The sequence below is a fragment of the Piliocolobus tephrosceles genome, chromosome 5, assembly GCF_002776525.5.
Source record: "Piliocolobus tephrosceles isolate RC106 chromosome 5, ASM277652v3, whole genome shotgun sequence".
In the NCBI taxonomy this organism is placed as follows: domain Eukaryota; kingdom Metazoa; phylum Chordata; class Mammalia; order Primates; family Cercopithecidae; genus Piliocolobus; species Piliocolobus tephrosceles.
Genome location: NC_045438.1, coordinates 134781821 through 134797648, shown reverse-complemented (window position 1 = coordinate 134797648; position 15828 = coordinate 134781821). Strand labels below are relative to the sequence as shown.

The 15828-nt window shown below is 52.5% G+C and overlaps 1 protein-coding gene across 6 annotated transcripts in view; it reads right to left on the bottom strand.

Moving 5' to 3' along the window:
- Positions 1–11753: 11753 nt before the first annotated feature.
- Positions 11754–15828, bottom strand: part of GRM4 (glutamate metabotropic receptor 4) — a 122833-nt gene continuing 118758 nt past the window's right edge. For 4 of the 6 annotated variants that reach the window (XM_023212547.2, XM_023212546.1, XM_023212545.1 and 1 more), the window contains one exon: positions 11778–12462. In XM_023212547.2, the coding sequence (XP_023068315.1) occupies positions 12413–12462 (50 nt within the window). In that variant the 3' untranslated portion in view covers positions 11778–12412. Of the gene's footprint in view, positions 12463–15828 lie in introns of all 6 variants that reach the window. The other 2 variants (XM_023212543.2, XM_023212544.2) reach the window with 2 other exon arrangements.

The following is a 15828-nucleotide window of genomic DNA, read 5'->3' as shown; positions in this document are numbered from 1 at the left end:
ATACGGTGCACTCATTTCATTCTTCCAGCAACCCTGCAGCACGCTGTCTGCACCCACTGCTCAGACCATTCAACCAACACATTATTGAGTCCCTACAAGAAGGAGGCACTGACCCCACAGAGAAATAAGATGTGGCCCCCAAGAAGCTTATGGTCTGGGATGCAGAAATCGCCAAGAAAGCACAATAAAATGTAGTGTAGTGGAGGTATAGCAGAAGGACCATTCTTGGGAGAGGGAATGCCAAAGTAGAATCTTTTTTCAAAAAATATTATTATTGTTATTTTAGAGACAGGGTCTCACTGTATTGTCCAGGCTATTCTCAGACTCTTGGCCTCAAGCAATCCTCCTGCCTTGACCTCCTGAGTAGCTAGGACTACAGTCTCAAGCCACCAATCTTGACCTAATGGTGCCCATTGTCCAAGTAGGTAGAGGTGGAGGTACCAGAAGGGATGGCATCCCTGGCACAGGGATCAGCCTACACAAAGCTCAACACTGGTGGAGAATCAGTGGCATGTAGGTGCATTAGTTCAAGTAGATGCTAAGCTGCCCTTACAGACACTCCAAAATAGAATGGTTTAAACCAGTTAGAAGTCGAGTTCTTCGACACATAACAGTCCAGAGCTTGGTACTTCTAGGCTATAGTGTGACTCTGCCATCCCTTAAACTTGACTTCAGTCTCTGAGTTCAAGGTGGTTACTCCCACTCCTGCCATCACATCTGCATTCCAGCGGGAGGGGAGAGGAAAGGATTGAAAGGAGTACATGCCCATTCCTTTTAAAGATATAACCTAGGAGCACAAGTCTTCACTGTCCCCTTCTGGCAGTTCCACCATCCAGTCATCCATGCCAGCATTGCCCCACTCCATCTGCTCAGTTACCCTCTGCATCCAACTGAGTCCCTCATCCCCAGGCCCTCATCTCTCACCAGGCCCACAGCAATGGCCTCCTAACAGGTCTCCCAGCCTCCAGGCCAGATCCTTCTATCCCACCACCCGCAGAGAGGCTGTCCCAACTGACAGCTTCAACCAGGTCACTCCCTTCTTAGAAGAAAGTCCAGGCCACTGGGTGTAGCCCACAGGCCCCCTCCCCTCGCCTTTGCCTGGCTCTTCAGCCTCATCTGTCACCCCCGGAGTGCTCATCTTGGTCTTCCCAGTATCTCTACTGGGCCTCTCTTCCCAAATACGCTGTTGATCATCTCTGTCCTTTGTTCGTTTCTGAAATACCCTTCCCTGTCTCCATTCCACCAGACAAACCTTTAGGGATCAGCTTAGGTGTTAACTCCTTCAGGAAGGTGACTCAGAGACCCTTTTCTGAGCTGCTGGTGTGTGTGGCCACTCTCCTCTTCCCCATATTTTATAATTGTTTCTTCAAGCTAGTTGCTCCATGTCTCTAAGAATTGCAGTATATCCGGGCTCCCAGCAGTGCTTGAAAAGCAAATGAATGGAGAAATGAATGGTGGAGGCAGAAGCCAACCAGAATGCCTTAGGGAGGCAGTGTGGAGTGGAGGCTAAGGATGACGACTGGAGCCAGACTGCCTGGGTTCAAATCCCAGCTCCACCTCCAGCTCCTCCTGCTGTGTGCACTTGAACAAGATATATAACCTCTTTAAGCTCCATTGTCTCCATTTGTAAAATGAGAACAAAAAGAGTACTTCCCCCATACACTTGCTGTAAAGATTAAACAGTTCAACACATGTAAAACTTAAAACAGTGCCTGGCACTGCATTAGTCCTTCTTGTTATTAGACTGGGGGCAGTGAGAAAGCTCAGGTGGAACTGAGCAGGGGAACGGCCTAATGAGATCTGTGTCCCAGAAAGACGAGAGGACACGCCCACTGCCAACTGAAATGAAGGGACAGGGATGTCTTAGTCTGGGCTGCTGTGACCAATGACCACAGACTGGGTGGCACATAAGCAACAGAAATTTACTTCTTGCAATTTTGGAGGCTAGAATTCTGAGATCAGGGTGCCAGTATGGCCAGGCTCTTGTGAGGGCTGACAGCCACTTTTTGTTTTATCCTCAATGGCAGAGAGCGCAGCGAGAGGCAGGCTCTCTCAGGACACTTACAAGGGCACGAATCCCATTCCTGAGGCCTCTGCCCTTGTGACCTCATCTAATCCTAATCACCTCCCAAAGCCCCCGCCTCCTAATACCACCACTTTGGGGGATGATGTTTTAATATATGAATTTGGGGAGGACACAGAGATTCAGTCTGTAACAAGGGACCAGATTTATCTTCTTGTCTGAAACAACTGAAAACAAACAAACAAAAAAACACACACACATGGAACCATGGTTCTCAGGACACTGGACGTTAAGCAGTGAATGACAGTGATCCCTAAGAGATGGGAAACAGATGAGGTGAGCCCACCATTGTCCCACTTAGTGCACAGGGGGAGGGGACTCGGGCAGAGCAGACTGAGCTGGCGCTCAGAGAGGCTGAGGGGGCTAGAGATCACAGGCCAGAGTGCAGCGAGGAGAGACTTCACAGAGAGCGAGCCCCCAGGTCCTCCTGGAGCTCTCAGCTGAATACTGCTCCACGCATCAGGTTCCAGTAAGGAAACTGTCTGAGGCTGATTGGAGGGAACGATCCCTGTAGCTCACACATGATCCACCAGGCAGAATGGAAAACTTCATAATTCACAGGGCACAGGCTAGAGAACTCACAAAGATTTGCCTCAGAAGTGGGGCACAATTAGCCCTGGACTCAGTGCTGCTCTGGTCCTGTGTGACAGAGTTTAAAAGCAAGACCTGAAAGGATCAAACCATTTCCAAGTAACTTAACCACATTCCAGACAAAGCTCAAGAATATTTCTTTATATACAAAAATAATCAGCACCCAATGAAGTAAAATTCATAATGTCTGGCATCCAATAAAAAAGGTACTTGGGGCCAGGTATAGTGGCTCACGCCTGTAACCCAGCACTTTGGGAAGCCAAGGCAGGTGATCACTTGAGGCCAGGAGTTCGAGACCAGCCTGGCCAACATGGTGAAACCCCATCTCTACTAAAAATACAAAAATTATCTGGACGTAGTGGTGCATGCCTGTAGTCTCAGCTACTCGGGAGGCTAAAGCAGGATAATCACTTGAACCCTACAGACAGAGATTGCAGTGAGCCGAGACTGCACCACTGCACTCCAGCCTGGGTGACACAGCAAGCCTCCATCTCAAAAATAAATAAATAAATAAATAAATAAAACATTAAAAAAAGATATTGGGTATATAAACAAGGAGGAAAACGTGGCCCATAATAAGAAAAAAAATCAATCTAGAAATGACACCATAGAATTAGTAGGCAAGGATATTCAAACAGTTATTATAATTGCATTGCACATGTTCAAGAAGCTAAAGGAAAAAATGAACTTTTAACTAGAAATGTGGAAGACAGAGAAAAGATCTCATTGAGCTTCTAGTGATGAAACCTACAATGCTGATATTTCTAAAAATGCACTGGATACAATTAACAGCATATTGGATACCACAGAAGAAAAGGTTAGTGAACTCGAAGACATAGCAATAGAAACTATACAAAATGAAACACAGAAGGAAAAAAGGCCAGGAAAAAAATGAATAGAGCATTATTCAGTTGTCAGACAATTTCGAGGCCTGATATATGTATAAATAGAAGTCTCTGGAGGTGAGCAGATAAAAGCGATAGACGGAAACATTCTCGAAGAAATAATGGCCAGACGTTTTCCAAATAATAACGAAAAGTTTGAACCCACAGATCCAAGAAGCTCACCAAAATCCAAGTAAGAGAAACATGAGGGCCAGCTCACACCTGTAATCCCAGCACTTTGGGAGGCCAAGGCAGGCGAATCACGAGGTCAAGAGATCGAGACCATCCTGGCCAACATGGTGAAACCCCATCTCTACTATAAAGATACGAAAATTAACCAGGCGTGGTGGCGGGCATCTGTAGTCCCAGCCACTTGGGAGGCTGAGGCAGGAGAATCGCTTGAACCCAGGAGGCGGAGGTTGCAGTGAGCCGAGATCGTGCCATTGCACTCCAGCCTGCCAACAGAATAAGACTCCATCTCAAAAAAAAAAAAAAAACCCATGAAGAAAACTACACCAAGGCACATCATAACCAAATTGTTTAAAACCAGTGACAAAGAGAAAACTTTAAAAGCAGCAAGAGGAAAGAAATGTATTATATACAAAAGAACAGCGATAAGGATGATGGCAGATATTGGGATGCTCCTTGGGAACAATGCCATTCAGAAGACAGGGAGCAACCCCTTTAAAGTATTGAAATAAAGGCTGTGCTGGGAGCCCCGGTGGCCCAGGCCTATTCTCCTGGCACATAAGGAGGCAAGGCCAGGCATTCGAGGCCAGCCTGGGCAACACAGAAAGCTCTCATCTACCCGTCTGTCTGTCTATCTATCTATCTATCTATCTATCTATCTATCTATCTATCTATCTATCTATCAATCTATCAATCATCTATACATATACAAGGAATAAAGGCTGAAAGCTGCAGCAGGAGCTGGGAGACAGTGACAGCTGTCCCGGGGAGACAGGTGATGAAGGCATGAATCCAGGAGGTGGTCCTGGGCGTGGAAGCAGGTAGAGGGAATGTTGGGGATTAGCAACTGAGAGGTGGGAAAGGGGACCTAGAATAAGGCATATGCTTCTGGTTTGCATGGCTGCTGTCACCAAGATAGGGATCATGGGAGACAGGAAGAAGAAGACTTAAGAGAAGACTATGGGTTCCACCGTAGACAGTTCTGAGTAGTCAGTGGAGTGCTCAAAACGAGGTTTGGAAGCTGGGAGATATATATACATTTGGCACTTGTTTGATGGTATAGTAGTTAGGATAGAAAAACTATAACTGGGCTGGGCGTGGTGGCTCACGCCTGTAATCACAGCACTTGGGGAGGCCAAGGCGGGCAGATCACGAGGTCAGGAAATCGAGACCATCCTGGCTAACATAGTGAAACCCTGTCTCTACCAAAAATACAAAAAAAAAAAAGGAAAAGAAAAAGGAAAAAAAAGAAAAGGAGCCAGGCATGGTGGCGGGCGCCTGTAGTCCCAGCTACTCCAGAGGCTGAGGCAGGAGAATGGCGTGAACCCAGGAGGTGGAGCTTGCAGTGAGCCGAGATCTCGCCACTGCACTCCAGCCTGGGCCACAGAGCGAGACCCCGTCTCAAAAAAAGAGAAATAACTGGCTGGGCACAGTGGCTTATGCCTGTGATCCCAGCACTTTGGGAGGCCAAGGCAGGCGGATCACTTGACGTCAGGAGTTTGAGACCAGCCTGGCCAATGTGGTGAAACCCCGTCTCTACTAAAAATACAAAAATTAGCCAGGCATGGTGGTGGACACCTGTAATCCCAGCTACTTGGGAGGCTGAGGCAGGAGAATTGCTTGAACCCGGGAGGTGGAGGTTGCAGTGAGCCAAGATTGTGCCACCGTATTCCAGCCTGGGCGACAGAGCAAGACTCCATCTCAAAAAAAAGGAAAAAGAAAAAGAAAAAGCTATAACTTAGTAACAGCCCTGAAATCTCAGCATGTTAGCATAAAATAAGTTTATTTCTTGTTCATAGAAAGTTCACCATGGGTTGGCAGAAGCTCTCCTCCATCCGGTGATTCAGGGACCCAGGTACCCTCCATCTTAGGTGCCACCATTTCAACACGTGACTTCCCAGGTCAGCACAGTAAGAGAATAGAGACATGGAGGAGGTACCCCAGCCTTAGTCCAGAAGTGACTGGCATTATTTATACCCACAGGTCATTGACCAGAACAGTCACATGGCCTCACTCCAACTGCAAGGGAAGTGGGGAAATGTAGGAGGAGGACATGGGATATTTGGAAAGCTCTGAGGCCATGAATTTAAATGAGAGAGGCCATAAAACTTTTGAAATGAAAGAAGAGTTTCAAGCCTGGAGCCCTAGCGTTTGAAGAGTGGGTGGAAGAAAAGAAGCCCAAAGCCACAGAGGAGGGAGGATCCGGGTGGGAGGAGGACCGCAGAGAGCATGCTGCTCTGGAAGGTGAAGCAGCCAAAGGTCAAGGGTAGGGCTCACATCCTCTCCCCATCTCCTGTGGTCGTGCAATGATTTTGTAGTCTTGAAATCATTTTCAGCAGATACTATTTTGTTTCATAGATGGGGAAACTGAAGTTTGGAGAGCTAAGAGGCTCAGGCACTCAAGTCACAGAGACCTGCAAGAGACTAAAGCCAGGGTCTCTAACCTGACTCCTCAGTTGGCCTTATCTGTGCATGGCCCCAGATCCTGCCTATGCTCAGCGGGGCATCTGACCACCTCCACGGGTTGGATGAAGTTAGATCCTTACCTCCAGGCTCCTCTCCCTGCTTCCCCAAGAGCATCTTGCAAGCTCAGAAAGAAGAGCATTTACGGGGCCCTCTGAAAACCATGCACTCCCCTAACTTTCCTGATTGAGGGAGGGTGGGTGATCAGGATGTGAGGTGGGGCTTTACGAGGCCTCTCAAGTCTCGACAAGCCTCCTGACTCTCTCGGCCTCAGTTTCCTCTTCTGTTAATGTGTATGACGAGGAACAGTGGATGGTCCTTGGGGCCTCACCCAGTTTACCCCTCATTCTATGCTTTCTTCACCTGCCAGTGAAGCAGTGGCAGAGTGCGGGGATGGTGGGCCCACCCTCACTGGTCCCCTCTACCAACAACCCCCACCGGCTCTCCATCCTCCGCCACTGCTCCAAATGTTAACAAACCTCTTTCTCCAGGCACAGACAACCTGGGCTGGGGAAGCCAAAGGAAGGCCTTGATTTGCATACTTGAGCCCCTCCCCAACCCCCTAGTGTGTGCACAGTTGCCATAGCAACTGGCCCCAAAAGACTCTTCTTGGCAGTAGCCTCCCCTTTCTGCATTGCTGGAACGCTGGCTGCTTACTCAGGCTCTGAGCACTCAGAGCTCAATCCCTTATTTTAAGGATGAAGAAAGTGAGGCCCAAAGAGGGTAAGCTACTTGCCCACGGGCACACAGCAAGTTGGTCGCAGAGCCTTACCTAGAATCCAGATCACCTGATTTCCACTCCAGCGTGCCTGTCATCCTAGGAGGGAGATGGGGGTCACTTTCTACCCAATGACAAGCGTGCTACATCCGAGCTCTCCCCAGACCTTGGGAAGCTTAAGTGAAGAAACTAACTTTGGGCAGAGACTCAGATATTGCTGAGTGCTAGGGGGTGGGGATACAGCGAAACAGGCTCCTCTAAGTATCCATTCCAGCCCCATCGCCCTGATTATTCATTCAGCAAACATTTCTTGTATGCCTACTATGTGCCAGGTACTGTCCTAGGCCCTGAGATTCAGCTGCAATGAAATGCCCTGCCCTGGTGGGGGCTGACAGTCTGGTGGTGGGTGAAAATTATAAGCAAGCCTTCTGAATACAGGATGAAGTCTGGGGCTGAAGCAGCATTCAGAAAGTGGAGGAGGGCCTGCTCTTGAGCTCGGGTAATCTGGGGAGCCATTTCAAAACCAGATATTTCAAAACTTACCTGTCCCCTGTCCCACACCTTCAGGGCAACCGGTTTCTTGATGCTGAATTCCAGTATGGTTGCTGGCTGGTTGATGTGTTTGGGGAGAACATGCCTGAGGCTTTAACCACAGAATTCTGGGCACTGATGCTGGAGTTGGGAAGATGTTTGGGGGCAGTGAGCTCCCTCAAACCATGTGTGCAGCTGCCCGGCCTGTTCCAGCTGGCCTGCAGGCTTGGAGAGTGATTTCAGATACTCCAGGAAGGATCACCCACTGCCACTCACCAGCACCAAAATAATGACAGAAATGCATCTCCTGGTGCAAAAAGCCCTCCACCTCATAGTCAGAAAGAAGAACAAGTGCCCTGAGGGCAGATACCAGTTGCCCTGCAGTCAGCAAAGCCTTTCCTGGGGGTGGAGCTTTGTTTAACTCTTGAAAATTTTCCAATATACAGGAAGGAGAGCAGCACAGAGACTTCCCATGTGCCCACACTCCGCTCAAGAATCATCCACTTTTGGCCACTTTGGCTTCAGCTCTGCTGCTCCCTGCCCTGTGCACTTTGGAGCTAACTGGGGCTGGTTTTATAAGAAAAGGGGGAGAGGTGCCCTGGAAGTTAGGTGGGTCCCAGGGGGTAGCTGCACCCAGAATGGGGGCGGGGGTCCTGGTTCTGCGGATGGAGTAGGAGGAGGTCTGGCTGAAGGAGCCAAGCCCCATTTCCTGCCCTAACTCCACCTCTCTTTGTTTTCTCCCTCCCCTCTTTCTCCCCCTCACTCGCAATAAAAGCATAATTATGGGGCTTTATAGAAAAAAAAAAACGCAAATTATGGTGACATGCTTTAATTATCCGCCGAGCAATGGCGGGCTGAATTACACACGCAGGGCCTTGGAGGTTACCTAAAAATAAAGCAAGAAGCCTCATTAGATGCTAATTGCTGCTTTTGCCAACCGAAGTGAGATTCTGGTGCCGAGTGCCATTCAGTGCTGGGTTGGGGGTGGTGGTCTGAGCCCTGTGAGGCTCAGAGTGCCAGGGTCAAGCCTTGAGGGGCAGCCAGGACCATCCAGGGCAGGCAGGAGGACAGAAGGAGCCCTCAGTGCCAGGGGAGTGCCTCAGTCTCCCTTCCCTGTTCAGTGGGCACATGGAAACCTGGGATGGGAGGGGGGAGCTGTGGAGCCAGTGAGGGTGTCAGAAAGCGGGCTGCCCAGCCTTCTGCAGGGTCAGCATCTTCTCAGGGGCTCCCCAGGACCCCTTGGAGGGCCTGGACACTGAGGCAGTGTGGGGGCAGCTGGCATGTGGCCCACTGAGACCTCTGTTCTGCCTGGCTCTATGCCTCTGCCTCCAGGGCCTGAGAAAGAAGGATGGGAGGGGCAGACCATAAGACATCAGAGCTCAGAACAGCCCCCTCAGAGCCCGAAGGGACCTGAGACTCTGCTCCTGAAGCTGGTCTCCCCAGGGTCCTAGGAGTTCCACAAAAGTGCCCTGTGCATCCAGCTGGCCTCGAAGTTCCTGGGTGTCTGCTCAGGCTGGCAGCAGCCCAGGCTTGGGCTTGAGCCCAGGCAAGCTCGAGTGGGCACTGTTGCTCCCTCCTGACTTCACAAACCCCAAAGTCTGGTGCCACACCTGGCCCACTTGGCTGCACAGCCCATCTGCTGGGAGATTTTAAAACGTGCCAGCCCTCCCCGCAGAAGTGCAGGTCCAGTGTTCTGGAGGGAGCCCAGCGTCTGTATTGTCTAGAAGTTCCCCTGCTGGTTAGAAAGTGTGCTGTTGGGGGGGGATGTCCGCTAGCCCAATCCCTTCGTTCAGACATTGAGGAGGCTGAGGCCGCAGGGCTAAGCACATATCCCCTGCACACAGCAAAGGTTTCTGGGGGCCGCTGGCTCCCTATCCAGGGTGCCAGGGACCCTGAACCCCCAATCTTGTTGAAATCTAACATTGTGAAGATACTTAGCAGCTTTCTCTGGTCATTGATAATTGAGGATGAGAACAAAGGCGAGGAGCCAAGCCACCCATGAAGGGCCAGGTGTCCCTCCCACCACAGGCATCAGGGCAGGTCCCACCCAGGCCAGCTATGGGCCCCAGTCCTGACTGTACTGGCCTGAGCCTTCTAGGTGATGGTCCAGGACCCCAGCAGCACCACCCTCCCAACCGCTGCAGCAGGTCTAGCTGGCAAAAGTCTTGCTAGGGCCTGGTTCCCTTCTGTCCAGCTCAGGCCCACAGAGCCCACCTCTGCACCGCAGGCTCAGATGCCCAAAGTCACACTCACCCAAGGCTTCCCTCCTCCACCCACCTCATTCTAACAGTCATTTTACTTTGGGACACAGTCTGCTGTATCTCCTCCATCACACTGGAAGCTCCCTGAGGGCAGGGCTATTTCTCCCCACTGGCAGGGGACTGGTAGGCCCTGAGGGCCCCTCCTGAGAGCCAAGGGGAGCCAAGGGGCAGCAGCCCCCTTGGAGAGGTAATTCTCCCATTGGAACCTAGATGGGGGTCCCACAGATGTAGGGGGGCCTAGGCAAGTCCTGGGCTGAGCATCAAACCCCTGCAGGCCCTGCCCTGGACCTAGCCTTGGGCCTCAGAGCAGCAATCACTTCAGGAGGGGTGTAAGCCACAGAGCGGGCAGGGTGCCTGGGCTGGGGGTGCTGCCAGAGTCACCCTGGGGGAGAGCTGGTTGTACCCCCTTCTGCATTCTCCATCCCTACCCCCCCCCCCCCCCCCCCCCACCCCCTCCCCCCCACTGCCCTGGAAGCTTTCGGCAGATACCCATGATCTGGCAACCTAGTTCTGCCTGACCGGGCTGGAGCACTGGGTGGAATCTTTCCTGGGCAGAGGTCTTAGGAACCTTCTGCAAGATGATCAGTGAGGCGCTCTTTTCCTGTCTCCGTCCCTCACACAGACATTTACTGAGCATCTACTAGGTGCTGCACACAGACCCCGAGGAAGAAGATATTTCCTACACACAGGTGTATGAGATGCCCAGGCCAGAAGTAAGAGTGGGCTGATGGAGAAGACATGATACCTGGCATAATTCAGTGTCCCAGCCTCACCCCTACACACACCCTCATACCCTGTCCTTGCCTGGCCCCCTGCCCAGGGTTCCTCCAGTCCCTTCCACTGTGCTCCACAGCGCTGTCAGCTAGCCTGGAGGTGGGAGGGGGTGCAGGACCAGGGGGCAGGGCAGGGCAGGGGCGGGGCAGGAGGGGAGGCACAGGCAGCCCGGGCTCCAGCTGCTGCCTATGGCCTCATTGTGTCGCTGGCTCTATAATTTATCTCAGCCAGAGCCCAGCCCCTAAGTGCTCCTGTTTCCCACCTCCCAACCTGCCAGGGAAGCCAGCTACGGTGAAGACTCGCCATGGGCCTGAGACAGGAATCCGCACGAGCCACCAGGACCCAAACAGACGATCAGACACTCAAACGAGACCGACACGCATGCGCATGGATGCGCTGGGCGTGCACACAGACACGCAGCCAACACAGCCACACGGCCATGCCTGTGCCGTGCACTTGTGGGCCCACGTGGACACATACAACACACTGATCTCCACGACAGACACACATCATCTTAGCACCCGAGCTGGAGACAACAAAAGCAGGAGGGGAAGGCTGTGAGTGCTGGCAGCCCCGGAAGCTAACTTCTCAAGAAGAGGACCTCCTGGCTGGAAGGAGAGAGGCGCAGGTTATAGGGGCGGGGATGGAAGGGCAGTCCCAGGTGTGAGGGGTGTGAGACAGAGGACAGGCAAGGCAGAAATGTTACCCTCCCAGGGCTGCAGGGCAGGGGACAGAGCATCCCCCCTAACTAGGGGACTACTAGGTGCCGATTCCTGGAATTTCCTGCAATGTCCCTGCCCTTTACCTGGAAATCTGGCCCCTCCACAGCACACTAGATCCCAGCCTAGGGAACAGTCTCCACAGCCCCCAAGCCCTGGGTCTCCAGAGCCCATTTCCCGCTTCCCTCTAGGTCCAGGCCCTCCAGCTGCAGGCTGAGCCTGGGGTCCCATGGCAGGACCCTCAGTGGATGTGGAGCCCAGGTGCAAAACCATGTGTTTATTTTTATTAGAAATGTTCTTGGTATAAAAACAATCATGCGCTACACATTGTCGTCAATAACCATCACCAAACACCCAGGCACTGAACTCCGTGTGGTCAGCAGGAGGGGCAGGCGGGCAGGCGGGCAGGACACACGGCAGACGGGTGGGGCAGGCGAGCAAGCTGCGGGCCACAGGGACACACACAGAGGCCACCAGGAGGACGCAGCACTTGGCAACACACTCGACATTTGTTTTTGTTTTGGCTTTTTTGTGTTTTGATTTTTTTTTCCTTTTTTCTCTTTTGCAACATGTAAGGTTCGGTGAGTTGGGGAAGGGTGGCAGGGAGAGGGGAGCAACGGCTGGACGAGAATGAAGCGGAGGAGAACAGGAAAGAAAATGGCAGAAAAGTGACACAGGTGGGACCCAAGAAAGCAGGAGGAGCTGAGGACAAAGAGAATGAGAGAGAGGAGGCAGAGGCAAGAGCCAGAAAGGAGACACAGAAAAGGCCGAGAGCACAAGCAGCCCGGGACACCAGAGAGGCAAAAGGTGAAACAGAGATAAGAGAACAGAAAGACAGGGCTGGAGACAGACAGAGGGGTAGCCAACAGCACAGACAGAGACGAAGGGAGGGAAAGATCTAGCACGGGGACCCACACAGCCTGAGCCCCTGTAGTTTGGGGCTGGGAGGGGCAATGGTCCAAGATGCAGGTTCTTGTGGTAGCCTGGCACTGCCCCGGCCCCTCGTCCTCCTGTCGCTCACCCGGCTTGCCCAGGCTGCCAGCAGTGACGGCCGGGGGCTCTGCTGTCCTCAGCACCAAGCCACGTCCGTGGGTGCCCACGGGCAGGCAAGACATCAGCTGGGCCTTTGGGTGTGGCCCTGGCCCAACGCACCATCCACAGGGTCACGGCTCCTCCTGCTGCTCAGCTCCATGGCCTCGCTAGATTGCATGGTTGGTGTAAGTGACGTAAGTCTGTTTGGTGGCCAGCGCTGGAAGGAGAGAGACCAGGGGTACCCAGGAGTCAGGGGCTGCTTTTCTCAAACTCTCCTTCCACACGGGCATAACCCTGCACAAGAACCTACCATAGCTCCCCACCTCTCATGGCATCCAGTCCTGAGCTGAGCTATCAACATTGCCCCAGACTGCACCGGCCCCGCCTGGCCCATCCGCTTGCTTCTCCTGCTGTTCCCAGCTCCTCACCCAGGGACTGGGCCCATGTTTCGCACCTCCACGCCTTTGCCGGACTGGGCTGCTTGCCTGGAATGCCTTTCCTCTTCCATTTTTACTCTAGAGATGACTCCTTCCTCTAGCATTCCCTCCCCAAACCCCACTCCCGTGTGAAGGGCTCCCCAGCATGGGGCCCCTGCCACCTCCTAATTCTACCACACTTCAAAAGAAACCTTTTTTTATGACATCATATAACCTTAAAATATTATCAAAGGGAAGTCTTTCAGCAGTTCAACCACACGAAATTTGGATGCGCACATGTAAGGAATATACATTAAATTAGAACGGTGGCCTAGGGGAAGAGAGTGAGGAACAGGGACAGAGGAAATAAATAATGAAAACCAGAGTGGGGCCATGCATGGCTAGAAACTGAGGCATGCGATGGACTCAGCCCTCCGCCCCACACCCAAGGAAACACAAGTCCCTCAGATCCCCAGGCCTCTGAGCATCCACCCTTTCTACTTCTCGGTGCCCCTGTCTCCCTCAGTCCTGAGCCCCTCTTATCTGCCCCTGTCCCTCTGGCCCTTACTCCACCCTGGGACTGGGGTGGTACATCGGGGTATCTCCCACTCCTGTCCATAGCTGAGTGATGCCAGCTGCTCTCATGAGCAATGTGAGTGTCCCCCACCCCTCCAGAGTGCAGACCCCACAGCAGCCTAGTGAGGCAGCCAATGAAGCATCACCCAACTTGACAGATGAGGAACTAAGGCCAGAGGGGTGAGGGGCCTGGCCAGACCCTTGGTTTTGTCCTGTTCAGCCAGGGTTTAGCCACTCCCTCAGTGGCCTGGGAGCTGGCTCAGTGGTGGTAATCAGGGCAGTATTGCTGCCTGGGGCAGGAGCTGATCCACGAGTGTGGAGAGAAGCAGTGGTTGGGAGAAACCAGCTGCCCTTTGTCCTAAAGCTGCCCTGACTATCGGTCGGGATCTGTTGGCTCAAAAAGGAGGCACATCTGCCAGACTCAGCCAGGGTCATCTGGAGAAGAGGAAACTGGGGGACAAGTGTGGTGGTCTGCAAATTGTCCCCCCAGTCCTCTCTCCCCTATTTCACTGGGCACATGACTCTGAAGGACTAGGTTTCCCAGCCTCCCTTGCAGCTAGGTGAGGCCTTACCTGACTGCGTTCTTCCTCATGAAATACACATGGAAGGACTGTGTGCAGCTCCCATGTCATTCAATTAAAATGGGTCTTTCCCCCATGCTTCTTCTCTTTTTCCTTCCATGAGCAGTACAATCATTGAGTTCATCTAGCCTCAATCTTCAGGGAGCCAATGGAGCAACAAGATGGAAAGATCCTGGGTCCCCACTCCCACCCACTCATGATTTCCTATTACAGCAGAGAAACAAACATCTGTCTGATTTGAGCTGCTCAGTTCTGGGACCTCTTTGTCACAGCAGTGTAACTGGAAGCCCACTAACACAGGCAGAGTTTGGTGTCCAACTATCAGTCTATCACATGTGGAAGAAGCAAACTGGTTGGGGACGGGGTGAGCAGAGGGGTCCACCATGGGACCAGTAGGGAGGCATGAAGGTCAGAGTCCAGCTCAATTAAAGGAACAACTTTCTCCTGGCCAGAGTTGAGTGGAGTCAGTGGCCTATGAGCTCCCTGTCAACAGAAAAATTCAAGCAGATGATGAAGAATCACTTAGCCGGATGGTGGTGGGCAAGTTTCAAGGTTTAGGTGCTACCTGGCTAGCTGCCAATGGAAGAAAATGGTGCCACAACATCCAAAAAAAGAATAAGAACACAGCATGACACCTTACAGCTCATGAAGAATTCCCACCTTCACCTCTGAAAGGACCCACGACCTTCCAGGGTTCTGGATGACCAAGAGGGCAGAGGGACCACAGGACAGGTCAAGGTCCGTTTGGGGGGGCGGGCAGCATCCAGGAGGTGGCCTGGGATGGCAGGAGGTGTGAGAGGGAGATCGGCACAGATCAGTACCCTGAGGGCAGGAACTGAGATTCTAGTTGCAGGGCGGCCTCACACTCTCTGAGCCTCAGGCAGCTCTTCCCCTTCTTTGCTGGGTCTCAGTTTCCCTGCCTGTAACTTGAGCAAGTGGTCTTTTTGCCTAAACTACTTCTGAGGGGCTTCCAACTGCCCCCAACATCTTCACCCCATTCTATCCTCCATGGTCAGAAAAAGAGCAGCAGTGGCTATGTGAATCACAGCAGGCCAGGCTGGTGAGAATCAACTTCCCAGGGCTCCGTCACCCCCTGGGGGAACTGATAAAACTCAGCTTCCAAGCTTGTAAAACCCAGCAGCTCCTGGCTCAGAGGTGAAAAAAACTCTCAGCAGCCACAACAAAATCTCCATTGACTGCAGGGGATGCAAGCCTGAGGGCAGCTGAGGGGCAGCAGGGGCAGCTGCAGACTAGAGAAAGTGTGGAGAGGAAGGACCGCAGGGCCTCTGCTCTCCTCTAATGCCCCACCTGTCTGCCCTAGAAAACCCAGCTCACAGGTTCTAGAAGCTGGAAAATGGGAGCCGTGAGTCTGCCCAGGGCCCCCACGAGCTAACAGTGAAGCTCCAAGGGAAAGGCTCTGGCCAGAAGTCAGGAAACTTGGGGTCCAGTCCTGCCTGCAATGCTATGGGGGAATCTCAACACCTGCCATGTGGCCCTTCTAACAAACTGACCTTCTCAGAGCCGAGATTCTCTCATTTGTAAGAATGGGGTGATAATAAACACCACGTGGAGTCAGCCAAGAGGTGAACAGAAACACTCTTTAAATCCTGCAGCATGCTGGGCAGAAGGACAGGGCTGGAATTACTCCAGCAGTGGGGACCGGATAGGGACAGCAACACTCCCCACACGCTCTCAGTATGAGGGGAAGGCCGAGGGGTATGGGCCGAGGCCCTGAGCCCACCCGGTGCTGACGACAGGCCCTGGCTGCTGGTTTTCAGTTGCCGGAGGCGCAGATAACAATTAGCCAGGCAGTGCTAGGCGCCAGTTGACAGCCCCCATTTGTCCCCCCTTGTCTCCGCACCCAATCTGCCTGCAATCAGGCCCCTGAATTATTTATTCTGTTGTTTGTTTAAAGATACGTAGCCTGCCAGTGACAGAGTGAAAAATGTCCCTGTTCCACAGGAGTGACACCTTTCCACTCCTCCTGCTCACACCCCCACCGTCCGGCTG